Source organism: Engraulis encrasicolus, chromosome 3 (assembly GCF_034702125.1).
Source record: "Engraulis encrasicolus isolate BLACKSEA-1 chromosome 3, IST_EnEncr_1.0, whole genome shotgun sequence".
Taxonomy (NCBI): Eukaryota; Metazoa; Chordata; class Actinopteri; order Clupeiformes; family Engraulidae; genus Engraulis; species Engraulis encrasicolus.
The window spans coordinates 38068386-38095260 of record NC_085859.1 but is presented as its reverse complement, the minus strand read 5'-3'; the positions used below and the strand labels follow the sequence as shown (position 1 = coordinate 38095260).

General features: G+C 45.7%; 2 protein-coding genes across 3 annotated transcripts; both read right to left on the bottom strand.

The window, feature by feature from the left end:
- Positions 1–1810: 1810 nt before the first annotated feature.
- LOC134444644 (ribosomal L1 domain-containing protein CG13096-like) lies at positions 1811–4180 on the bottom strand. The gene is made up of 3 exons (XM_063193898.1): positions 3980–4180; positions 3311–3739; positions 1811–2202 (listed from the first exon to the last, which is right to left on the bottom strand). Exons 2-3 carry the CDS (start codon positions 3735–3737, stop codon positions 1811–1813), a joined length of 819 nt encoding a protein of 272 aa, XP_063049968.1. The 5' UTR covers positions 3738–3739; positions 3980–4180.
- An 18762-nt stretch (positions 4181–22942) lies between these two features.
- On the bottom strand, positions 22943–25615 carry LOC134445394 (uncharacterized). Of its 2 annotated transcripts, none has more exons than XM_063194481.1 (3): positions 25540–25615; positions 24681–25097; positions 22943–23899 (listed from the first exon to the last, which is right to left on the bottom strand). In XM_063194481.1, the coding sequence occupies exons 2-3, from the start codon at positions 25093–25095 to the stop codon at positions 23586–23588; spliced, it is 729 nt and encodes a 242-aa protein (XP_063050551.1). In that variant the 5' UTR covers positions 25096–25097; positions 25540–25615; the 3' UTR covers positions 22943–23585. The 2 variants fall into 2 exon arrangements, with proteins under 2 accessions (XP_063050551.1, XP_063050552.1); XM_063194482.1 differs by having other exon boundaries at positions 22943–23893.
- Between the last annotated feature and the right edge of the window lie 1260 nt (positions 25616–26875).

Below are 26875 nucleotides of genomic sequence, written 5' to 3'. Positions count from 1 at the left end.
TGTTGCCATATGGCAACAAACCTAAAAGTACCCCCCCAAAAAACTTTTTTTTGAAAAAATTTGACAAAAAGCACAGTAAGATTTTTTCCCATGATGGGATAATAATGTGTGCAGTATAGGGTTAAATTTTGAGTCTGCATCTGGCTTAAATAGATTGGTGTGAGATTTGAATGCAATCCTATGGAGAATATTACGATCTGCTTCATTAGTCACAGTGCATGTTGACATGCATGTTTCTTATAGGTGTAATTCAGATTTCCAATGTTGACAGCATGCATCCCCAAACCACGTCAGTCCCACTACCATGCTTGACTATCGAGAGGATAACCTTTTTTGTAAAACTCAATTGTTTACCACCACACATGCTTGACACCATCTAAAGCAAATTTGTTTATCTTGGTCTCAAGAGAGATGAACAGACCAAGGATATGGATCACTGGAACCATGTCGTGTGATCTGAAGAGACCAAGATAAACACATTTGCGTGTTGGATTTATCAAATTAGAAATGAGTACATATGTCCCCCAAAACAATATTTTTTCTCGGTTTTAACACTTAATATGTTGTCTTTTCACTATTCTCCATCTAATGAATAGATTGAATGTTTTGAAAATGATATCATTTTGATTTTATTCACTGTTTACCAAACGTCCCAACTTCATCGGAGTTGGGGTTTGTACATGTAGAAAATGGAGGCAGCACATACATTAAGTTGTGTCAGGTCCATTACAGTCAAGAAATACAAGAACATTTCTATATTGAAAAGTTATGAATTAGATTTGGTCTTATGGCTCTTTTCAGAGTAGCCATAACGTTTTCCATGAGCAACAAGGAATGCTCACCCAATTTCAGATTACGACAGCAAACAATTCCCCCATGAACAAATCAAGCAACATGACAAGGAGTGTGACATACATACATGACAAGGTGGAGCTGAGGCGTTGGGTTGTGAAGAAGTGAGCAGCCAAGAGTTGCATACACAAATCATATGCTACCAAATACAGTCTGGTGCCAAGTTACATCATGATCTAGCCCTCTAATGAACAAACTGCCGATTGACACCAGAAAATCTGTAGGAAACCCACCTCTAATTCATCACTGTAACATCAGGTTCTGCATTTCACCAAATGTATGATCACTTATGAGCTCGTTACAGGTCCAGTAGTTAATTTTTGCGCTGCCTATTCACCAATGTGAGCTTTTTCATAGATGTTTACTAAGTAAATAAACCATTTACTTGTCTGGCCAAAGGCATTTGCACCCACAAATCATGTCTATATAGCCTAATTCAAAATGGCTGAGATTCCACCTACTAGTACAGACAGGGGGTGTTCACTCACGGAACTAGCTACTAGCCACAACTGGCTAACCCTATCCACGGGCCAGTGCAAAATGAATGGGTGTCAATTGAGTTTTCTACCATTATAATTTTTGTGATTTTTTATCATTTTTTGTCCTGAAATATTAATATTAAGTTCGAAGCTAGAAATAATAAGACCCCATTTGAGTAGCGTTTCGATTATTTTGCACCACTAGATTATTATATACTGGGTCACAAAGCTAAATTTTTATGGGGCCAAACCCATAAACATTAGCGGGATGCTAGCGAGTACAGGTTGAAATCTTCTAACCTGCTGTAAAACTACACACCTGAATGATTTTTCAATACAGCCTATTGTTAAACAACAGTCATAGTGCTTACCAGGAATGTTTTGTTGATAATATTTGTGACTGGAAATCGCAGTAGCAATGTATTTAGCATATGGGTTCCCCTTTCCATTCCATACATTTTCCCACATGAAGGACTGAACTACGCTCGGCAACCAACTCCATAGTTACTGCAGTATCCATGCAAAGCTAACTGGCCTACGCCATACTGAAGCTCTTCATCACTGTCATCGTCATCAATGTCATCGTCATCAATGTCATCGTAATCAATGTCATCGTCATCAATGTCATCGTCATCGTCATCACCGTCATCGTCATTACTGTCATCGTCATTACTGTCATCATCATTGTCATCGTCATCCTCTTCTATTGTTATTATGTTAACCTCCGTGGCCGTGATTATGCCAAAAGGTGTGAGGATGGCCGCCTCCGTTACTTCTATTGCACCTGCCACAACTCCACCTCCTCCTCCCCGTGAGGGCCCACTCCGATACGGCATGAGTGCTGATGATCCACCTCCACCACCACGTGCTCCTAAACCACAAATGACAAAACACACAAAGACACACTGAAACTTTCGGCCATTGGAGACATTTTAGAATAGTATATGTATAAACAAGGGTTGAGTTTTTTTTTTTTCATTGTAAATACCACATTAATAGGTCTATGGCATAACAATGGGCCTTTAGTAATGCACTAGACTACAACTTGGCCATTGCCATTCTGGTGTAATGATATAAACCTGTGATTGGTCATCCTGAATGGTATAATTCCCTATGAGCTAGATCGGTGGCGCCCGTGCATTGTATAAAAGCCTAGTGTTAGAACTAGGGCTGGCAAATTAATGCATTGATTTAGATTAATTTATCACACAATGTGATTCATTAATTAACACGATTTTAAAAATTAATCGCAGTATAATATAGCTACATAGTTCTGGATTAGACCAGTGGAGGGCAGTATTACGCCTGATGGTGAACAGCCTGCTGAAATTGAGAAGAGTTCTCCCTTCTTTTAAAAATGTATAATATTTTTAGATTAAGCTTATTTATTGTAATTATTCAAAATCCATGTGAAAAAAACAAATTTTTCACTGTTCTCAAGTCAGATATTTAAATGCGATTAAAATGCGATTAATTCGATTAATTAATTCCAAAGCCTGTAGATTAATTCGATTAAAAAATGTAATCGAGTCCCAGCCCTAGTTAGAACATACAGTTTTCAGAGCAGTACAATGTAGTAGTAACACAGTTGTGTATGCCTGTAATATGAAGTGCAACCAGTTTACTATATAAAGACCATTCTCTTCAAGTACCGATGTGTTTATTGAAGAACCCACAACACAAACGAAACATATGGTAACAGCATTTTTTAAGGCCACGTCTTAACGGGTTAAATAGTTACTATGAGATGACCCCAAGGTAATATATCAGGAATAGGTATCGGACCACTAAAAGTTTATACATAAGCCTATACTACTTTTTTATGTTAGATGTAGGCCTATGGACCATAGTGAACTGTATTTTTAAAGTGGGTTCAGCATTTTACTGTACAGTATATCAACACATGTCTCAAAGGCAACAAACTAATATTGTCAAGTGAGGATTAAAATCCATAAACAGCCCTGATTGGCGTACTGTACCTCCTTGACTGGGCACCAGGAACCCTCCTCCCATCCTCCCGTCTGGCACCGCACGCCTTTGCTCGACGCTCAGTGCAAGGAGGAGCTGTTGTTCGGCACTTTTTAGTCTCTTATAGACACTTTTGAACTTGCCTTTCAAACTGGATGCCTTGAAAAAGCGCTCTACCCTATTGGTGAGTCCATACTGTATAACAAGCTCCTCGGCCAAATCCAGAGCGGAGGAGAACTCCGTCACACCCATGCTCAGTGCCCCTTGGAATGGTCTGCCCATGGTGTGTAAGCGCTCCAGAATGGCCTGAAGATGCTTCACTTTATTGGCCAGCACCTCAAAGTTTCTTTTGTTGCTCGTCGCGTCCAGCAATCTACTAATCACTGACGCTGCTTTTGATATAACTCGGAACAACGGGCTGGCTAGTGCTATTTCCATGGCTGTAAAAAAGAAAAAAGAAAACAGAGGAAGAGAGATTTACATGCCAACAAAATGCAGGGAAATTCCAAATGTCTGTCATAGGCCTAGCCTTCTTGAGAATGCTGCTTCAACCACAGCTAGCCTGTAATAAATCCTATTTAGGTCTTAACTCGTCATACTGCACAAAATAGAACCTGATGAAATGTTACCTGATGAAATGTTAATTCATAAAATGTTAATAACTAAGGATTCAACCTTACCTTATCAGTTCTGGTGCAGGTATTTGTAAAGTCTGTCAACAATCAAGTCCAGTCTTCGGGGGAAGTAAGTATAGGCCTTACTCCCTAATACTATCCACAACAGTAGGCCTATTCCTTAGCATCACATTGTAATAAGACGCCTTCACAACAGCCAAGAATGTTAAGCCGATCTGTGCTCACTCCGGAGGGATGTTGAGGTCAGTCTGCTTCAAACACACATCTGAAGTTATGTAAGATTATGCCCTTGAATATTACAGTAGTCATACCATAAATGACAGGTCAGGCAGTTGTGTCCCATTATGGACACACCCCTCAGCCATCCCCATGGTGCCGTAAGTGACAGGGAAACCAATGGCATCGTGGTCATGTACAGTATACTCTTTGCGTCAGAGGTTCTGGGTGTCAGGATTTTCAGGGTTGGAGCCCAAGTGCAGCACGCAACAACGGTCAAAGGTTCAATGGGGGGTTTATTCACAAAAAGACTATAAAACACAAAATGCAGACACGCTGCAATCTACAAACAAAAATACCCACGAAGGGGAAAAAACTGAAAACAGAGAACTAAAGACACTTAGGGGTTTACACTTAAACACTCAGGAGAACACAGGGTTAGACTTAGGCCTACATAGATTGACACAACAAAGTTACTCACGGAGGTTCGACAATGACGCAGCAAGGACAAAGAGACACACCAGGGCTTAAATACACAGAAAGCAATAAACAAGACACAGGAAACTAATCAAACACTAACCAGAACTAATTACATGGGGCACAGGTGACAATGATGCTAGACACAAGAGAACAAGACCAAGGAACGACACACAGGTGAAATCAATGACTGAGAACTAGGGGAGAGCAGAGACACGAGTGGGTACAATGGGAGCATAATTACCCCCCTACTGTTCGATGTCATGATTGACCAGATTTTTAAAAAATGTGCAGGGACCTGATGGAGTGGCATTGTTTGCTGGTGATGGTGCCATGTGGAAAAAGGGGAGGAATGTGGAATACATTATGAAGAAAATGCAAGAAGCGGTAAATGAAGTCCACCAATGGGCAATTCAATGGGGATTTAGGATCTCAGTAGAAAAGACAAAGGTGATGGTTTTTACAAGGGGAAGTGTTAAGCCTGAACTGAAAATCCTCCTGGCAGGGAGTGAACTGGAAAGAGTGGATGTGTTCAAGTACTTGGGGGTCTGGTTGGACAAGAAGTTGACCTGGGCCTGCCATATCCAGAAAATGGTGGACAAGTGCAAAACAATTCTGAATGTCATGAGATGCCTGTGTGGAGTTGAATGGGGAGCCTCAAGGGGTGCACTGAGAACAATTTATACTGGGCTGATGAGGTCAGTTTTAGACTACGGATGCATAGCCTACGGGTCAGCTTCCGAGTCAATGCTACACAAGCTGGATGTGTTGCATAATCAAGCTTTGAGAATATGCAGTGGAGCAGTGAAATCCTCACCAGTAAATGCAATGCAGGTAGAGGTGGGGGAGATGCCCCTGCAGTTACGAAGGGAGCAGCTTGCCCTGGTATACTGGGTCAATCTCAAGGGGCAGGATGAAAGTCACATAGCGCAGACAGCACTCACTCCATGCCAAGAGCGACTTCATGCGGGAGGGAGGAGCTTTGGGTGGACCGTCAAGGACAAAGTTGAGAGTATGGAGTTAAGTGGCCTGGATATTGCCCCCACAGTGTCTTATCCAACAGTTCCCCCCTGGACCTTAGAAGAGTTAAGAGTGGACTTTGCACTGCTTGAGGAAAGGCAAGAGAATGAGGTGGACAAATGGAGAGTAAGCGAATATACAGCAGAGCAATACAAGCAGAGTTTGATGTTGTACACTGATGCCTCAAAGGGCAAAGACAAAAAGGTGGGAGTGGCACATGTGGTCCCTGAACTGGGGTTAGCCATATATAAGAGATTGTCAGATGACCTAGCTGTATATACAGCAGAATTGATTGCCATATGGTTTGCCCTGCTCTGGTTAGAGGGTAATGGCATGAGAGACAGGCAAATTGTCATTGCATCGGACTCAAGTTCAGCCTTGGAGAGCATTCAGTGCTCACATTCGTGTTCCAGAAACGATATTCTAATTGAAATCCTCCAGCTGGCAAGTGCATTGCTTAAGGCAGGTTTTAAACTGTCCTTTGTATGGGTTCCTGCACATATAGGGGTGGAAGGGAACGAACTGGCAGACAAATATGCCAAAAAGGCTGCATGCAAAGAGCAAATAGACGTCGACATAAAGTATAGTAAAGCAGAAGTCAAAAGCATAATTAAAGCGAGAGTTACTGGGAAATGGCAGCAGCTTTGGGAGAGTGGGCACACTGGGAGACACCTATTCAATATTCAGCCTGAAGTCAGTAAAGTTGTTGGAGATGGGGGTACAAGACAAAAGGAAGTGGTGTTGGCCAGGCTGAGGATGGGGCACAGCAGGCTGAACAGCTGTCTAGCCAGAATGAACAGGCATGCTGATGGTAACTGTGAATTTTGCATGGAAAGCCCAGAAACTGTAGAGCATGCCCTGTTACACTGCAGGAAATACCAGCAAGAGAGACAGACGTTGATTGAGCAACTAGAGGCGAACAACACAACACTCAGCTTAAAAAATATATTACAAAGAAGCAATGTAAATATTTTACCCTTTTTGTTTACTTTTTTGAAAGATACAGGTCTAATTAGACGCATTTAATTTTTTGTTTTGCTTAGAAAAGGCAACTGCTGTTCCACACTCCAGTCTAGCGGTGGCGGTAATACACTGAAGTCATTGTCAACCGCCAGTCAAATAAGAAGAAGAAGAAGAAGAAGAAGAGTGGGTACAATAATCACAAACTAGAAACAGAAAGGAATAACGAGCTACAGCTAAACTACCAGACAAAAGAACATGGGGAAACAATAATCAGGAGACTAGAGACAGGTGAAAACACTGGAGACAAGAGACTAGAAACAGGTGATATCAGAAACCTAACTACGGAACACAATGAACACAATGACTAGTGTGACGTCCCCATGTGCCATCTGGCCATGGCATGTTAGTGCACAGCAGAGCCATGGCCTGATTTAGGCTAATTGTGATTATCTCCACCTGCGGGCAGGTGTATGCTTTACAAGCCATCCTCTCCCTCTCTCATTAGGCACTCTGACCCCAATCTCACCACTGGCTCTTTCTTGCTCTCCTCACTTCTATACCCTCACTCGTTTGATTCTTTCTTTACAGCTCACATATTGATACTGACGCAAACATTGCATACATCATTCACTCTCACACACCCGTTCATTCATTCCCCTAGACACCTGTTTGATTGATAATTGTGGTTCAATAAAAATATCATTGAACTTTGAATCTTTGTGTGGTCTCCTCTTCATGTTGCGCCCTCAAAACGAGCTGGGGTCGTAACATGAATTGGGGTTCTCGTCAGGGATCCTGTCTGGTATTGCGCTGGGTGCTGTGCTTTCATTCAGGTGAGAACGCTGTTCTTAATTAACTAGGTAGGCCTATTCAGTCTCTGGTTTAGGAAGAGTGCTTCAGCTTGGCTCTGCCTCTCCTTCAAAGTACTGTTTGTTGTTTTGATCTGTTTGTAAATTTGTTGTTTTTAGAGGTAAATCCAATCGGGAATTTACATTCCTGTCGGGGGTACGCTTCGTGCAATCTTGTATTGCATCGAGTTCATGCGTTAACCAGTCGCCACGAGGTCGGCAAGCCTCTGAAGACTAGCTAGGCAAAGCAAGTTTTCTTGTGCAGGACAGGTCGCCAGAGGACTGTAGATGTAACCATACCCTGTGGATTTCAGCGAAGCAGCGTTCTCATCTCGATGCAGGTGGAGTGATTTGGCCGTGCCAGCTGGATTGGTAAGTGAATTTTGTTTGTCAGTAGTGAGCTGTATTGCGCATCTTGCTTACAGTTGTGTTGGGTTGGAACGCGTGATTTATCTTTAGTTCCATTTAGCGTTCATAATTGTGTAACCCTCTTTCTGCTGTTTTTGCAAGCTGCACGTAGGCTGTAAGAGTGACTCTGAAGGAAGTGGCCTCTCCTACTGTAATTGTAACTTGGCCTGTTGAGTGTGAGTGTTCTGCCTTCCATTTAATTTCATGCCTGAGCTTAGTATGACTCCCGTAAATCTTATGGTGAATACCGCCACCTAGTGGATTTTCTCGCGGTACTGCGCCTTAAGCGCAAATCTACTTCCTGATTAGTTCCTGCCAGTGTTTCTAGTGTTTTCTGCCGTAATGCCTCCGGACTTCATCTCTCCCGCAATCTGTATTCTTTCACACTTGTGCCTTGGACAATTTAAGTCTGTAAGTGACCTTTTGTGTAAGATTTAGTTTGTGAACGAAATTTCATGCATATTTTGTTGTGTATTTCGATCTGTCTGGCTCTAGAAGAGATGTTTAACTTGCCTGGAAATGTTTGGCTAATTTCATTCTACTTAGCAATGCTAGGTCACGTTTGTGTGTGCTGAAATTATATCGCTGGATTGCGTGTAGATTTGTGCCACGTGCAAATGGTAAAGTATGTGAGATTCATGTATCTTTATTTCGTTTTCTGTTTACAGTTTTACAGTTTGAGAGTGTCAAGTAAAGAGAAGTTTTGAGAGAGTGAGTAAAGAGAAGTATTGAATGTGGAAATGCAAGTCAAGTCAGTAAGGAAATGAAAGAAAGAAAATAAAAGGACAAAATCACACTTCAGCTTGCCTTCTCTTGAACTGTTCGCTAGCTGTCTAATTCTGCACCAGTAACGCAGGCCGAGGGCAGCATAGTAAAAAGACTACATCGCGGCGGGTCCAAGTAAGAAGATTAGGATGGAAAAAGAAGTCATGAGTGAACACTCAATCAGACCAGAGCAGAATGCCATCGAACAGGCAACTGGTGGAGCTCCAGTAGAGCCAACCACAGCAGATATTCACCTGTCAACTGAACAGGGAGAGCCATTTCAAACACCAGATGCCCGTTCACAAGCATCCCATCACCCCTCACACTGCTCCAGCAGGAGATCAACGTCAACTGCCAGAGCCAGGGCACACGCCAAACTAAAAGCTGCACAGGCAGAGCTAGATTTTGCTGAAAAAGAAGCCAGCATGATACGACAGAAAGCCGAGCTTGAAGCTAACGCAATGAGGCAGTCAGCGGACGCAATGAGACAAAAAGCAGAACTCGAAGCCAATCTCCACCTCCTCAGCTGCCAAAAGAACGCTGCTGCACGCAGGGCAGAAGCAGACGCATACGAGGAGGAAGAGGAGATTGAAAGCGGGGAGAAGCGCCACGGTCCATACGTTCCAGAAAGGCCCCTCAATGCAGCTGAACGAGCCGGTAACTATGTCCAGCAACATGCAGCGCTGTTTCACAGACAATCACAGCCACTGAAACATACACCAGTGGAGCCCCATACAACACCCATACAACAAGATGCCGCAGCCAGGCCAGCTGCAGTGGGGCCCCAGAGAACACTCTCACACCAAGTCGCCAGAGCAGGGCCGCCCGCAGTGGGGCCCCAGAGAACACTCGCAAACCAAGCCGCTGGTGCTGGGCCAGCTGTTCGCCAACAGGCGCGGAGTGGCCGTCGGGAGATCGGGGACTTGTCCCGGTGGGCCGCGGCCGTGAAATGAAATATCGCGGCCTCACTGAGTTTTCAACCGGCCCTGAAGTTTCAAGATTGTACATACATGCACTGACTTCCCAATTTCCACTTCTCTGTACGTCAACTCAGCTGACTAGCCAGTATTTATACCGTATACCAGACGGCAATACCTCACTGACGGTGTCAAACAGTAAATTGGCCACACCCCTTCTCTACTGATAATTTTCATACACCGTAGATCGCGGAAGTTTACAAGATCTTAGTAACACAGTTTCGTTTTCAGTATTTAAATAACCTGTGATATGTAGATTGGTTACCAAAGGATGGAAATATTAATAAATTATGATTTATTTTCCGATTTCCACACGACTGTTACAGTTTACAGTCTTTCCAGTCCAGATTCACTTGCTCTCTGGTTATTGAATTGGGTTACGAACAGACTCCACCAAGTGGTAAGGAAGAGAACTGCACCTAACAGAAGCAATGGGTTTTGTTTTGATTTGTTAGAACTACCAGTATATCTCCTTATAGTCGAAATAATATTATTATCATACATATATTTATATGTGGTACATTTAGGATGTAGCCTATGTCTGAAGAAATGGAACAAAATAATTACCACACAAGATTCTGATGTGACCAGCGCTGGGTGTGTAGGCTAAGCTGTGGATTAAAGTAGAGTGATTGCAAGAAACAAAGACATTTGCTGCGACGAAGACAGCGTTTTAAGGTAGGCCTACACCGTTTGGTTATACATTTTGTTGACTTATGGTTGTGCTTTGAAGTAGCTAGGTTTGGCTTATTTGCTGCATGGTGGGTTTATTGCACAATGTAGACAGACTTTTTGTAAGCTATAGGCTACTATACTATATTTTGTAAGCCTACTTTTCTAAAAATCCCCACACTCAAAACTTTGTGCCCATGCTCATCCTGTCTTCCTTAAATGATATTTCAATTTCAAACTGTCAAAATGACAGTGGAGTGCACATTTGCATGGAACAGTTGCGTGATGTAGCCTAACCTAGTAGGCCTATGAATGCTTTGGACTGTGATGATGGCTCCAGTGGTGTAGTCTACTTTTTGAAGTGGGTATACTGTATATTTGAGCATTTTTTGATGTGTCATGTATATATTTGTGCTATTTTAAATAATGGATCAATCAATTTTAAGTGGGTATACTGTAATCCCTGAATTTTTGAAATGGGTGCGTATACCTGCGTTTTACATAGACTACACCACTGGCTGTGCATTTCATCAAGGCGTAGGCTAAATTCTCCAATTCAGGTTGATATTTTGACAACACTAATGTTCACATGTAGTACGACTGCAGATTTCATGGCTTTTGTCTTTTTGGTTAGGAAACCATGTTGTTCGCTTTGTTTTTTTTTTGTTTGTTTTTTAAAAGAGGGCCGCCAAGGGGAAAATTCTCCCGGCGGGAAAAGGTGGGCCACTCCGCCCCTGTTCGCCAACATCCGATGCCAAACGCCACGCACATCAAAAAGGAAGCACCCAGCGTGAGGCCTCCACCCAGGGCACATCCTGACAACCTACAGCCGCCCACAAACCCCCAGAGAGTGACCCCACATGAGCCACAACAAGCGCAAGACCTGGCCAGGTACCTCATGCGGCGAGAGCTTGTCAGCTCCGGCCTTCTCAAGTTCGACGACCGGCCCGAACACTACTGGTCGTGGAAAGCATCCTTCGTGACCGCCACTCAAGATCTAAATCTCTCCTATAGAGAGGAGCTGGACTTGTTAGTGAAGTGGCTTGGCGCCGAATCAGCCGAACATGCAAAACGAATCCGCTCAGTGCACGTCCTCAATCCCGCTGCCGGCCTCAGCATGGTGTGGCAACGCCTGGAAGATTGCTACGGCACACCAGAGGTCATCGAGCATGCACTACTTAAAAAGCTTGAAGATTTCCCTAAGCTAACCAACAAAGACAGCGCCAAGCTCCGGGAACTGGGCGACATCCTCCTCGAACTCGAATGCGCGAAGGCGGATGGATACCTCCCCGGCCTCGCCTTCCTAGACACGGCCCGGGGGGTAAACCCCATCGCGGAGAAGCTACCCTATAGCCTCCAAGAGAGATGGATCACCACGGGGTCCAGGTTCAAGGAACAATACGGGGTAGCCTTCCCTCCATTCCCGGTCTTCTCAGACTTCGTCCGCCAGCAGGCCAAAGTCCGGAACGACCCCAGCTTCGCCTTCGCCACCTCCACGCCGTCCAGACCCGACAAGGTCGTAAAGCCCAGCCAGAAAGCTACGGTCGCCGTGCACAAGACGGAGGCTACGTCCAAGTCCAACGAAAGTCATACTGGTTCCACGGAGAAGAGCACCAGCGAACCAGACCGTGAGTGTCCACTGCACAAGAAGCCACACCCACTCAAAAAGTGTAGGGCTTTCAGATTAAAGACAATCGATGAACGCAGGGCATACCTGAAAGACAACCACATATGCTACAAGTGTTGTGGGTCAACTCAGCATGTTGCAAAAGACTGCAAAGCGCCCATCAAATGCACTGAGTGCAACAGTGAAAGACACATAGCCGCTCTCCACCCTGGTCCTCCGCCACCTGCAGAGAACACCAAAGCACACAAGGAGGAAAGCGGGGAGCAAACGGAGGAAACACCGGCAGCTGTGTCCTACTGCACCGAGATCTGTGGTAATGCAGACACCCCGCGCTCATGCGCCAAGATCTGCGCCATCAAAGCCTTTCCTGTAGGGGAAAAAGAGAAAGCAGTCAAGATGTACGCAGTGCTGGACGAACAGAGTAACAAGTCTCTCGCCAAAGCAGAGTTCTTCAACCTCTTCGGTGTCAAAGCCAGCCCAGCACCATACACGCTGAAAACCTGCTCCGGGACTACAGAGACCTCCGGCAGGCGAGCCAGCAACTTCGTGCTCGAGTCCATGGATGGGAAACTGCAACTCCCGCTCCCCACGCTGATCGAGTGTGACATGGTGCCCGACGACAGATCAGAAATCCCGTCACCGGACGTGGCATACAACCATCCACACCTCCAGCCAGTCGCGCACAAGATCCCCGCTGTGGACCCTGACGCACCCATCCTCCTGCTCTTGGGAAGGGACATCCTGAGAGTCCACAAGGTACGGGAGCAGATCAACGGGCCACACAACGCTCCTTACGCGCAACGGCTCGACCTAGGCTGGGTCATCGTGGGCGAGGTCTGCCTGGACGCCGTCCACAAACCAGCTGAAGTCAACGTGTACAAGGCAAGTGTGCTACCCAACGGTCGTGCATCTTTTCTCCGCCCCTGTCCAAACAACATCCAGGTGAAGGAGGACTACGGTGGCAAGCCACACCTCCACCAATGTCTCTCCGCCACCCAGCAGGACGACCCGGACCAGGTAACGAGCACAGATGGACTAGGGCACTCTGTCTTCGAGAGCTCAAGAGACGACAACAAACCAGCGCTGTCGATGGACGACAAAGCGTTCCTGGCCATCATGGACAAGGAGGTCTACCAGGATGCTGATCACAGCTGGATAGCACCTCTGCCGTTCCGGTCGCCACGACGACTCCTCCCAAGCAACCGGGAACAAGCAGTGAATCGTCTAGCCTCACTCAGGCGGACTCTGGAGAGAAAGCCAGAAATGAAAAGTCACTACACCGAGTTCATGCAGAGATTGCTTTACAACGACCAAGCCGAGCGTGCGCCACCCCTGGAGCCAGGTAAAGAACACTGGTACCTGCCCACGTTCGGCGTGTACCACCCGAAGAAGCCGGGTCAGATAAGAGTAGTGTTCGACTCAAGCGCCGAATGCAGCGGCATCAGCCTGAACAACGTACTCCTCAGCGGCCCCGATCTGAATAACACGCTCCTAGGAGTGCTCCTTCGCCATTACAGCAGATGTGCAACAAATGTTTTACTGCTTTGTGGTCAGAAATGATCATAGAGACTACCTCCGCTACCTCTGGTATGAGGACAACGACTTCAGCAAGCCCATAGTGGAGTACCGGATGAAAGTCCACGTCTTTGGGAATACCCCATCCCCAGCCATCGCCATCTACTGCATGAGGCGAGCCGCTGAGAGAGGCGAAGCAGACTACGGCTCCGACGCGAGACAGTTCGTGGAGCGCCAGTTCTATGTTGATGACGGACTGACCTCTGTCGCTACACCCGAGCAAGCGATAGACCTCATCACAAGAACCACAGCAATGCTCGCAGAGTCGAACCTACGGCTGCATAAAGTAGCATCAAACAGCGAACAGGTGATGGAAGCCTTACCTGAACAAGACCGCTCCAAGGACCTGAAGGACCTGGAACTCGGCGTCGACCCTCTCCCCCTCCAGCGAAGCCTGGGCCTATCCTGGAACCTGGAAACGGACAGCTTTACCTTCCTAGTGTCCCGGGAAGAAAAGCCGTACACACGAAGAGGTATCCTGTCCACGGTCAACAGCCTATACGACCCCCTGGGGTTCGTCGCTCCTGTCGTAATGCAAGGAAAAGCATTAGTGAGAGAACTGTCAACAGAGCAGGGGTGGGACACTCCACTCGACCCGGAGAAAGAGACTCAGTGGAATACGTGGAAAGACTCCCTAAAAGCTCTGGAAGACCTACACATAAAGAGGTGCTACATCCCCGCACTACTGACTTCAACTCGGAGGCGAGAACTCTGCATCTTCTCCGATGCCTCAACAGTAGCCATAGGCGCCGTCGCTTACCTGAGGGCAGTCACCGCTGACGGCAAACCACATGTGGGCTTCATCATGGGTAAGTCCAGGCTGGCCCCCCGTCCTGCTCACACCATCCCCCGCCTCGAGCTCTGTGCGGCCGTGCTGGCTGTTCAGATGTACGAGCTGATCAGAGACGAGATGGACATCGATGTGGATGCTGTCAGGTTCTTCACGGACAGTAGAATCGTGCTTGGCTACATCCATAACTCGTCAAGAAGATTCTATGTCTACGTGGCCAACCGGGTGACCCGCATCAGGCAATGCACCCATCCAGACCAGTGGTCCTACGTCCCCACGGACCTTAATCCTGCGGACCATGCTACAAGGTTCATGCCGGCAGCAGAGCTACAGCAAAGCAGTTGGTTCTCCGGTCCCACCTTCCTCACACGCGAGACCGCCGAGGAGGCTCCAGAACCCAACGTCTTCACCCTCATCGAACCCGAAGCAGACGCAGAGATCCGGCCTGAGGTTGCAGTTCTGGCTACCAGAGCCCTGGATGCTCCTCTGGGCTCTCAGCGCTTCGAAAGATTCTCTAGCTGGAAGAACCTCTGCAAAGCTACAGCCAGGCTTATCCATGTTGCCGCATCCTTCAGAGGCAGTCCACCCAACTCATCGCGCAACAGGTGGGGCTCTTTCAAGGACGCACTCACCACAAGCGAGCTGTCCCACGCAGAGACTGTCATCATCCGTGCGGTCCAGCACGATGTCTACCACACCGAACTCGAATGCCTCAGAGAGGGCAAAGCGCTTCTGAAGCAGAGTCCCCTCAAGAAGCTCAATCCAGTGACCGATGAAAGCGGCCTGCTGCGGGTCGGAGGTCGCATCTCGTCCGCCCCGGACCTGCCAACGGAAGAGAAGCATCCTCTGATTATCCCACACACTCACCACATCGCCACACTGCTGGTGAGGTACTACCACGAACAAGTAGTGCACCAGGGGCGTCACATAACGGAGGGTGCCGTGAGAGCAGCTGGATACTGGATCATCGGAGGTAAGCGCCTGGTGTCTTCTGTCATCTACAAGTGCGTGATCTGCCGCAAGCTACGCGGGCGCCTGCAAGAACAGAAGATGGCCGACCTACCTCCCGACAGGCTCACTCCAGAGCCTCCCTTCACCCACGTAGGCCTTGATGTCTTCGGGCCATGGGCCATTATGACTCGGAGGACGCGAGGAGGAAGTGCGGACAGCAAACGCTGGGCAGTGATCTTCACATGCCTGTCCACCAGGGCTGTCCACTTCGAGCTCATAGAGTCCATGACCACCGACAGCTTCATCAATGCCCTGAGAAGATTCTTCGCCATCCGGGGCCCGGCCAAGCTTCTCCGCTCCGACAGAGGGACTAACTTCGTCGGTGCCTGCAAGGAGCTGGGCATCGACACCGAGGACTCACCAGTTACAACTTACCTCCAGAGCAGGGGGTGCTCCTGGGTCTTCAACCCGCCCCATTCTTCACATATGGGGGGGGCTTGGGAAAGACTCATCGGCGTCGCCAGGCGCATCCTGGATGCCATGCTACTCCAGACCGGACACACTCGCCTGACACACGAGGTGTTGAGCACTCTTATGGCCGAAGTCATGGCCATAATGAATGCGAGACCCCTGGTGCCCGTGTCCTCCGACCCCGACGAGCCAACCGTCCTTACCCCGGCAATGCTCCTGACCCAGAAGATGAGCACCGTCTCCGCGCCCTCTGGAAACTTCCAGATGGCTGAACTGCATGGGAAGCAGTGGAAACACGTCCAGTGCCTCGCAAACACCTTCTGGAAGAGATGGAGGAGAGACTACTTATCTACGCTGCAGGGCCGCCGAAAGTGGACCGACGAAAGGCCAAGCGTCAAGACCGGCGACGTCGTCTTGCTCAAGGACAGTCAAGCCCACAGGAACGAATGGCCTGTGGGAGTGATCGTCAACACGCTGCCGAGCCGGGACAAGAGGACCCGGAAGGTGGAAGTAAAGATCGTCAGAGACGGAACTGTTAAAGTCCTTCTGAGACCCATCTCAGAGATCGTCGTTCTGCTTTCTGATGAAAGCTAGAGGTCCATATCCTTTTGAATCCTAAGTTTTGTGTTTAAGTAAATGTCTGTAGTGGCATATTAGTTATACGCCAAGCGGGGAGTGTTCTGCCTTCCATTTAATTTCATGCCTGAGTTTAGTATGACTCCCGTAAATCTTATGGTGAATACCGCCACCTAGTGGATTCTCTCGCGGTACTGCGCCTTAAGCGCAAATCTACTTCCTGATTAGTTCCTGCCAGTGTTTCTAGTGTTTTCTGCCGTAATGCCTCCGGACTTCATCTCTCCCGCAATCTGTATTCTTTCACACTTGTGCCTTGGACAATTTAAGTCTGTAAGTGACCTTTTGTGTAAGATTTAGTTTGTGAACGAAATTTCATGCATATTTTGTTGTGTATTTCGATCTGTCTGGCTCTAGAAGAGATGTTTAACTTGCCTGGAAATGTTTGGCTAATTTCATTCTACTTAGCAATGCTAGGTCACGTTTGTGTGTGCTGAAATTATATCGCTGGATTGCGTGTAGATTTGTGCCACGTGCAAATGGTAAAGTATGTGAGATTCATGTATCTTTATTTCGTTTTCTGTTTACAGTTTTACAGTTTGAGAGTGTCAAGTAAAGAGAAGTTTTGAGAGAGTGAGTAAAGAGAAGTATTGAATGTGGAAATGCAAGTCAAGTCAGTAAGGAAATGAAAGAAAGAAAATAAAAGGACAAAATCACACTTCAGCTTGCCTTCTCTTGAACTGTTCGCTAGCTGTCTAATTCTGCACCAGTAACGCAGGCCGAGGGCAGCATAGTGAGTGTGCAGACATACTGCGCTGCTGTAGTGTCTGGGTTAATTGGTCAGTAGCGTTGTATTTTCTAAGTGTCACGTAATCGTGAACTTGTTTGAGTAATACATGGTAGCCTAAGCGCTTGGTGCAGCTGCTGTCCCTTGTTGGAGAGGATATTTTGTTAGCCAGTGGTGGTTTTGTGCCTCATTTTCTTTCTTTTTTTTGTGAGTGTCCTCTTGATCAAATGAATCACTCTATTTGGCGTTAGTCAGCTGTATAGCTCCATTATTTTGTTGAGTAATTGAAATTGAATGCTATCCTGGAGTACGTTCTTCTTTGAAGTGATGGCGTCTGTTGATGAATTTATTGCTCAGCCATCTTTGGAGCTGCTGTCAGTTTTGACCAAAGATCAGCTCCTGGCTGTAGCAGAGTACTATGGCTTAACTATAAGTGCTAAAGAGAAGACAAAGGACAAATTGGTTGACTCCATCAAGCGTCAACTAATTGCTCATTCCATTATTAAAACGGAGGTGGAGGATGAGCATGATGATGATTATGATGATGATGGTGGTGGTGTTGTCTTCTCAGAGGAGAAAGAGGTGACTGCTACTACTGCAGCTTCACCTGACATGGAGCAACTGGTTAATGAGGATAAGGGGTTGCAGCTTGAGAAGCCAAAAAGCGAAATTGATTCAAGGGCCATAAGCCTGCGAGAGAAGGAGCTAGAGCTAGAACTCCGTAGACTGGAGTTTCACCAACAGTTAGAGCTCCAACGTATGGCCAACGATCATGCACTGGCTATGAGGAGGCTTGAGTTGGAGGTGAAGTCACCTCCTGTGCCTTCCTCGAAGCTTGCTTCTCCTCCTTCCTCCTCTGGGCCAAAATTTGACGTCTGCAAAAATATCTGTCTTGTTCCCACCTTTACTGAGAAGGAGTAGACAAATATTTCAATCATTTTGAGAGAGTTGCTGCCACTTTAAACTGGCCCAAGGATGTGTGGACCCTCTTACTACAATGTGTTTTCACTGGAAAGGCAAGAGAGGTGTTCTCAGCTTTACCCATAGCTGAGGCACAGGATTATGACAAAGTGAAGAAAACTGTCATGTATGTCTATGAGCTAGTCCCTGAGGCGTACCGTCAGCGGTTCCGGGATGCTAGAAAGCCGGATCAGCAGACGTATGTAGAACATTCACGTGAAAAGGAGCGTCTGTTCGATAGGTGGTGCAGCGCACAGTGTGCTAAAACTAAGGAAGACCTTAGAGAACTTCTGCTTCTTGAAGACTTTATGAATGGTCTTCCTGATCCTGTCGCTGTACACCTCAAGGAACATGAAGTTCACACCTTAGAACAAGCTGCTATCTTAGCTGACAAATACGTTCTGACTCATAAAGACATGTCTGATGGCCGCTGGCCTAATCCTCAGGGTAAGTTTTTCCCCAAGAGAAAACCACCTAGTGGTGTGTACACTGCCCATCCCATAACCTGCTTCAATTGTCACTAGGTTGGCCATAAAGCCAGTGACTGTTTTGACCTCAAAAACCCCAAACCTGCAGGCCTGATAACCACGTGTGGCACTGGGCTGGTTGCTTTGCAGAGTGATGGAGTTACAAAGAGCTTATGTCTGGCTGCTAAAGTGAGCAAAGGGAGGGGTACTGATTATGCTCCTTTCATCTCCCATGGCTTTGTCTCACTGTCTGGTCAGTCCCCGGTCAGTGTTCCTGTGCGCATACTGAGGGATACTGGGGCTGACCAGTCATTTTTGCTGTCTGGAGTTTTACCACTTTCTGAGCATTCATATGTTGGAAAGGTTGCTGTGCAGGGCTTTGAAATGTCTCCTAGGTGTGTGCCACTGCACCGTGTCCACCTAGTGTCGGAATTGGTCACTGCTGATGTGCCTGTTGGCATTTGTACATCTCTCCCTGTAGCTGGGGTCTCTTTCATTTTGGGAAATGATTTGGCTGGGGCTAAGGTCTGGCCTAACTCAAATGTGTGTTATGATGTGTCCCCAGCGTGTGTGGTGCGGTCTGCGGTTGCAGGTGCAGATGTTGCTTGTTCACCATCACCGGAGCTGAAGCGCAGGCGTAGGCAACGAAAGAAAAGTAGACCTATTGAGAATGCCCGGCTGGGTAAAACGCAGGTTAACATTGCTGATGGTGTTGAACCTTGTAACGTCAATCCTGTACAAACGGTGAAATGTGTATTTGGTCAGGTGTGGAAACCTGGCAATGTAGCGGGGAGGTACTACTCCCACCATACACGGAGAATGAATCGGCCCACCGGTGGTAAAGACCACATTGTGACCGCTGCATCATCTTGTGTTTAATATTTTTGGTGTGGTTTTTAGGTGTGTTTTCTCACATGATGTTCGCATGCTTCCATCCAGCCTCCTAAGGATCCAGGATGTTGGATGGATGAGTAGTATATTTGTTTTTGTTGTTGAGGTTGTAGCCAACCTCTTTTAGGGAGGGAGGTGTGACGTCCCCATGTGCCATCTCCAGGCCGTGGCATGTTCGTGCACAGCAGAGCCATGGCCTGATTAGGCTAATTGTGATTATCTCCACCTGCGGGCAGGTGTAAGCTTTAAAAGCCATCCTCTCCCTCTCTCTCATTAGGCACTCTGACCTCAACTTCACCACTGGCTCTTTCTTGCTCTCCTCACTTCTCTACCCTCACTCTTTTGATTCTTTCTTTACAGCTCGCATATTGATACTGACGCAAACATTGCATACATCATTCACTCTCACACACCCGTTCATTCATTCCCCTAGACACCTGTTTGATTGATAATTGTGGTTCAATAAAAATATCATTGAACTTTGAATCTTTGTGTGGTCTCCTCTTCATGTTGCGCCCTCAAAACGAGCTGGGGTCGTAACAATAGGAACAGGTGGAGCAAACGAGGGGCGGGGCAGACACATGACAGGAAAACCAGGAAGCAAACAAAAGCACATGGACTTAGCAAAACAAGGAGTGAGACAGGAAGTAAACAAAGGTACAGAGAACATTAGGCAAACACCAGCAACAGGACACTAGGAACTAAAAGCACAGGAAACATAACAGAAAAGCCCAACACAGAAGAGAGTCCAAAACCCTAACACTGGGTGAGAACATGCCCCATGCTCTGGATGACAGACACGTAGACACTGTTACTATAGTGATAGTGAAGTAGGGGAATTTAGAGGTGGGCGAAAACTGAAAAAAATGAAAATGAAAAATGAAAAAAATGACTTTTGGAATTAGTGAAAACTCCATAGCATTTCACTTCAGAATGCCCTCCTTTCTCTCATACTGTAACCTTTACAACAAGGTACTGTAGAAGTAAAAATATATTCTGCCTATTTTTTGGAAGACGTCCTTGTGCTCTTTTTTCGTATTCATGTAACACTTCACCACTTCAATCCCCTTATCTTAGCACCTTTGTGTCCATGCTATTTTAGCTTCCTTGTACCGGGAACTATTATGGCAATAAAATCTCACTTACAGTAACAGACAATACACACTGACAGTAAAAGACAGTAAAAACTTTCACACACTTTCCAGCTGTTCAGCGCACCTTGGACTGAACTGGCACTTGGCCTGGCACTTGGTGGGGGACAAAGGGGTCCGCTGTCCCGGGCCCAGGGAGAGGGAGGGCCGCAGAATATTGGGCCCTTGTTACATTGTATGTATTGAGTGGGAGGGCCTTTTCGGATGACTTTGTCCTGCAGGGCCCGGCCAAAGCTGTCAGCAGCCCTGGATGTGTATGCAGTCCAGCATCACAGGCAGTCTTTATCTGACAGACTCACCAGTAGCTCAAAGTTGCATTTGTATTTTATGACTCTGCCCAGCAGTACTGCAGGTGTCTGGCCTTGCATTAACTCATGCGTCCATTCTTCTGTCTGACACAGATGTTTGTTTGTGCATCAACTTTTGAACAGATGGGTGAATTTGCACCTAAAGTTGTGCTAACAGTCTGTAATAGGTAGCCTACCTGAACTGATTAAATTTTGGATAACAACAATTTCAAAATGGTCTTTTTTTGGTCGTGTAATAAGTGATATGTAGTATGACCAGGGAAGCTGACAGGGGGGGTCACAAAGGGGTTACTTGTCCCGGGCCCATTGAGAGAAGGGGCCCAGAATTGGATGTGCATTACATTTTATGTAGGGTTTGGGGCCCTTTTAGATGTCTTTGTCCTGGGCCCAGCCAAAGCTGTCAGCGGCCCTGAGGATGACTGCATGATTGGCAATTGGAGCACAAAAGTATAAAGTACTTGTGTAACACCATCGCAAGTGCAGGCACATGAATCAACACTTTTGCCTCGAGTTCTACTGGTTTCTGTTTTTCCTGTGTTTATATTAAGTCAATAATCATGGACAACCCCCTTAATACAGTTGTCATTGAGGCGCCATATGCCTGAAGGGCCATGGCTGTAAGACCAAAATGGCATGACGTGAGACAGACGAATGGAGGGAGGGAGAGAGAGAGAGAGAGAGAGACACACACACTCACACGCACACACACACACACAAATAAACACCCAGACTGTTTAAGGTTCTGAGATTTTCCTTGTTTTTTGGATATTTTGATTACAGAAGACTGTTACATTGAAACAAGTAGTGCCTCGAAAATCACGACTGATGTTAACGTATATGATCTTGAGATTGCACACTTAGAAGGCCCTGAGAGGACAGGACCACCTCAAAGGAAGACAACCCTCTGATATCAGAGATTGATCTGACCACGTTGTACATACTGTATGCTGTGTGAGGTTCTGAGTAGACTTTCATTCAAATGTCAAAGCCTCATTTTTGCCATTGCAACACATGTAGACCACAGCACTAGAGATGGGATTTATGGCTCTTTTTCGGGATCCGGATCTTAGTGGCTCGTTCCTTTCAAAGAGCTGTTCAAAAAACTGGCTCTTTTGGCTCTTTTTTAAATTATTTATTCAGTGTTAAGAATGTAATATTTTGACTCCACCTCAAGGTAATTTTGTCCAAACAACAACTGATTATTCTCCTGCTTCTAAAGATCGTTTTTGCCTCTCTTTGAGGCAAACAATTGTGTTTTTTTCCCAAATTGAATTACTCTGGTCGAGGTCACGTGCTTAAAATGAATGAAAAATGAACGAAATAACGGTCGAGTGGCTCCCCCAGCTGTGATCCGGTTCCCATCGTTCACTTCAGGGAGCCGTTCAAAAGAACCGGCTCGTTCATGAACGACACACCTCTACACAGCACATGGAGTGTGCACACAACAAATATTCCACTTAAGACGACCCGGTGCAGGGGCTAGGCATCACAGGGAAGACATGTGTGGGAACATGCAGTCAGAGTACCTCAGCACATGGGGCTGCCAGCCTTAGTCATTTCCCAGCCGTACTCCATCTCTCTCTCTCTCTCTCTCTCACTTCCTGCCTACTATCCTATCTAAATGAAGGCCTAAAAAGTCCAACAAAGTATTTAAAAAGTGTAGATCACACACACACACACACACACACACACACACAGTCTGACGGCGTTGGCAATCGGAACTGCATCATTATGTCTATGGTAGGCAACACTGAGTCTGACTCTAACTGCCCATGTGACAGAGTAGCCTATGTAGAACTGAATGACAGTGACCATTTTTATAACAGTGTGCTGTCACTGCTGGTTAATATTTAATGGTAAAAGTCCCCCCATGATAAGGTTTTATTTTGTGTTGCTGACTGAGCATGCATCATTCCAGTGACTTGAACTTTGGATGAAAAATGTAATGTGAATGAAGTACTGTTGCATGTGTACATGCTGTAACCAATGGTAACCCCAAAAATAGACCTAATCCTACCATAACCCTAACTCTAAATACATAACACCTCTTTTATAGGCATGCAATCCAAATAATAATAGTAATAAAACTGAAAAAAAATTATATATTTTTAACATATTCCCTGATTTGTCTTAGACAAATATGTAATGTAGTATAGGCTACACATGCTGGATCACCTACTGATCTTTTTGTTTCAGAATGTACACACTGTCCTCTTTTGGTGTAAAAAATAAATGTATCAATGCTTCCCCCTGCTGGTAAAGATGGGCACTTGCATTCTAGAGACATCTACAGGTATAATGTCACACATCTGGGTTTGGGTGCTGCGGATCCAATACATTTAGGCCTATATAATTACATTGGCTTTAACAGAAACACACACGGGAATGTGCCAAGTGTGTTTGAAAGATCACAATAAAATGCATAGAAAATATTGATACTGACAAGAGAAACAATAAACTGGTAAGCTACAGTATATGACTATTTATGGGACAATATAGGCCCTACCATGAGTGAGACATAGGCCACTAGTCATCAATCTCTGCCCTGTATGAAATTCCTGTTCAAACCTTTGTATCAACTACAGATGTAAATGTATATTCAACCAAGCATGCAAGAAGGCTTTATTAAAAATAATAATAATATAGGCTATAATACAATCTGGCATCATTCCAAATTGGGATGCACACTTTAAATAAAAAAAAGCCTTTTAAAACAGAGACCCAGCAAACAACATGTTTTACCCATGTGTGTGTTTACTCAAAAATGAAAATATTATTGAACTCTTCATCAATCTCATCGTCCTCAAGCGTGGTTATGGTAATCTCTCTGGCTGTAAGTATCCCGAAAGGCGTGAGGCAAGCAACTTCCACCGCTGTTATTCCTATGGCACCACTGGGACCTGATGACGCTCCTGCACCTCCCCATGGATACGCCCCCTGGTGGTACGGCATGGCTGCTGATGAAGCACCTGGGTAGCCCCCCTGATATGGCATGACTGCACTGGAACCACCTTGATAGACGTCTCCTGGATACCAGCCAGCTGCCCCTCTTCCTCCTCCACCTGCTCCTTGACCGCAAAAGACACAGTATTGTACATTACTTTCATATAGCAAGTTACACAATTAGGAAGAACCTCATGAAGCCGATGCTTATTGTCGGTCTAATGTGTTGATCTAAGATTTAAGCATGCTACATGGATGCATTGACTTTGACTGGGCTGCATATTGCCAAATTTGATCTTTACATGAAAGTTTACAGAGTAATAATCAAATATTTTCTAGTACAGTAATTTTTACAGCTAAAAATGGCTATTTTTGGAAATTCAAACTGGCGCACCATGGAGAAGATCCCCCTTTTCATGTATGAAAAGTGCAATTTTTCCAGGCATAATGAATACTTAGAATTTGATTGTAGTGGTAATATAAGTATAAGTAAGTATAAGTATTCATGGAAAAGGTAACATTAGTGAATGGGCAGCATGAATTCTGGAAATAAACAACAAAAAATCTCACACAGAGTCCCTTTAAGCAGTTGACTGCACTGTTAAAAAAAAGACAACTCATTGTCCATGACGACAAAGTAATATGGCTTGCCGTACATCAACTTCCACTTCAAAAATATGCAAAAGGCGGTGCAAATCTCAAAATAATCCTTCAAATTAATTTACAATATGTCAGGCTGGCCCATTTCCACTGACATAGATAGACCCTACACACATTATAAGTCGACTCGATGGAGTTAAATAGAATTAACGAATATATTTTTTTTCTCACATTGTAATACAAGTAAAGGCAACATGTCATGATGACATGAAGATTAACATCAGACCACAGAACAGGTTGGCCTACCTCCTTGATAAGGCATCAGATCCCTCCTCGTGTTCCCGTCACACATTTGCTCAACGTTCAGCGCAAGGTTGAGTTGCTGTTCTGCACTTCTCAGCTTCTTAAACACACTTTTAAATTTGCCCTTTAGTCTGGAGGCCTTGAAAAAGCGCTCTACTCTATTACTGACTCCGTACTCGATGACGAGGTCCTCTGCAGCATCCAGAGCTGAGGTGAACTCATTCACACCTGTTCTCACCGCACCTTGGAACGGTCTGCCCATTGTGTGCAAGCGTTCAAGAATGGCAGACGTGCACTTGATGCGATTTGCCAGCACCTCGAAATTTGTCCTGTTTTTCGACGCTGTGAGTAACCTGTAGACCACCGACGCTGCTTTGGACACAGCTCCCATTATCGGACTTACCAGTGCAAGTTCCATGGCTGGGAGAGAGAGAGAGAGAGAGAGAGAGAGAGAAAGGGAGAGAGAGACACACACAGACGCAGACACACAGAGGGGGATGAGTGTTGTGCCATTGCTGTGATTTCATTAAAATATTATATGAAATTGTCTCTATTGAAGTTCATTTGATGTTAACTTTCAAGCCACTGATGTTTACAGTGTACAGAGGCCACATAATTCTAAGACCTGCATTTCTGCTTCAAAGGAAAACAAATATGCTTTGAGAAATATAATTATTGAGAAACATGTTTTTTGGGTTTGTTTTAGCCTATTTGATTTTATATCATTACAGAACATAATTGATTATTTCATTGTATTAAATCATCATTTAACATTTCGAAAAATTCACATGGCAGGTGCGTCAGTGAGGAACCACATGCTTTTTTCCCTTTCAGAAATGGATTTTAAAAGCATCAGCCTTACCTTTCTCCTTTTGGTATATGTATTTGAACAGTAATCCAAAAGCAGTAACCCAAAGTCCAAGAAACCTACTTGTCCTATTCTGTCATCCAATTAATGTTGCTTACTTTCGTTTTCTCTTAAAAAGCACCTTCTGAATGGCCAAGAATGTTGGCTTAACCACATGGCAAGGTGATGGGGCTGGGTAGATAATAGCTCCGAAAACAAGTGCAAGATGTTGGCTTAAAATGCTTAACAATTACTGAATGATAGATGCACAAGAACTGGCGGAAATCGCAGTGTTCTGACGCTTTGTCAGAATGAGCTGCCACGTGTTTACATACATGTAGCCCTGGTACAAACCCAAACCCTAACCCTAAACCAGGGGTGTCAAAATCAAATTGACTGAGGCCCAAAATGTAAGGTCTGGAATGAAGTCATGGGCCAAACTCATAATTTATTTTAAAACATGGGCTAAAATTGTTCATGCATGCACTTAATGATAATAGTAAAATTTCACACCGTTTTCCTCATCATACAGTACATGGTAGTTCAAATGTGCCTGCACATGCACTTGAATCTGAGTTGTTTCATCGGCCTGGGCCCACTCATATTCCTGTGACACACTAAATTTCATGTTCAAGTCTCTGTATAGTAGCCTACATTAATGGTGTATGTGGGCCAACTGTAATACACATTTGAAATGATCTAGAATCAAGAATAAAATGAATCAGTGGGGCCCTGCCGTGGCCAACCGGTGGGGCACTCGCCTGCCACGCGGCTGACCCGAGTTCAATTCCCGGCCCGGGTCCTTTGCCGACCCCTCCCCGTCTCTCTCCCAATTCGCTTCCTGTCCACCTCTCACACTGTCCTATCAAGTAAAGTAGAAAAAGACAAGAAAAAAATCTTTAAAATGGATCAGCAGGCCAGATTTGGCCTCCAGGCTCACGTTTGACATCCCTGTCCTAAACAGTGACCTAAGAAAGGTTTGTAGCTCAGTTTGAGGGGTTGACCATACTGTCTGGATACCAGGCAAGTCATGCAGGGCCACACATTTGTTCATGCCAATCTTCCCAATCCACTTTGTCTGCTTCTGCAAATACCGCTTGCATCGTGTGGGGCCCAGAGATAAATGTTGTGTTTATGACCCTTTGTACGGCCAGCCGAGCTAGTCTACTACGCGGCCGACCCGGATTCAATTCCCAGGCCGGGTCCTTTGCCGGCCCTTCCTCCTCTCTCTGTCCCAACTCATGTCCTGTCTCTGCTTCACTGTCCTGTCTGAGAAAAAAGAAAACAATAAAGGCTTGTAAAGCCCCCAAAAAGCATAAGAGAAAAAAAAGAAATGGGTATCAACAGCATT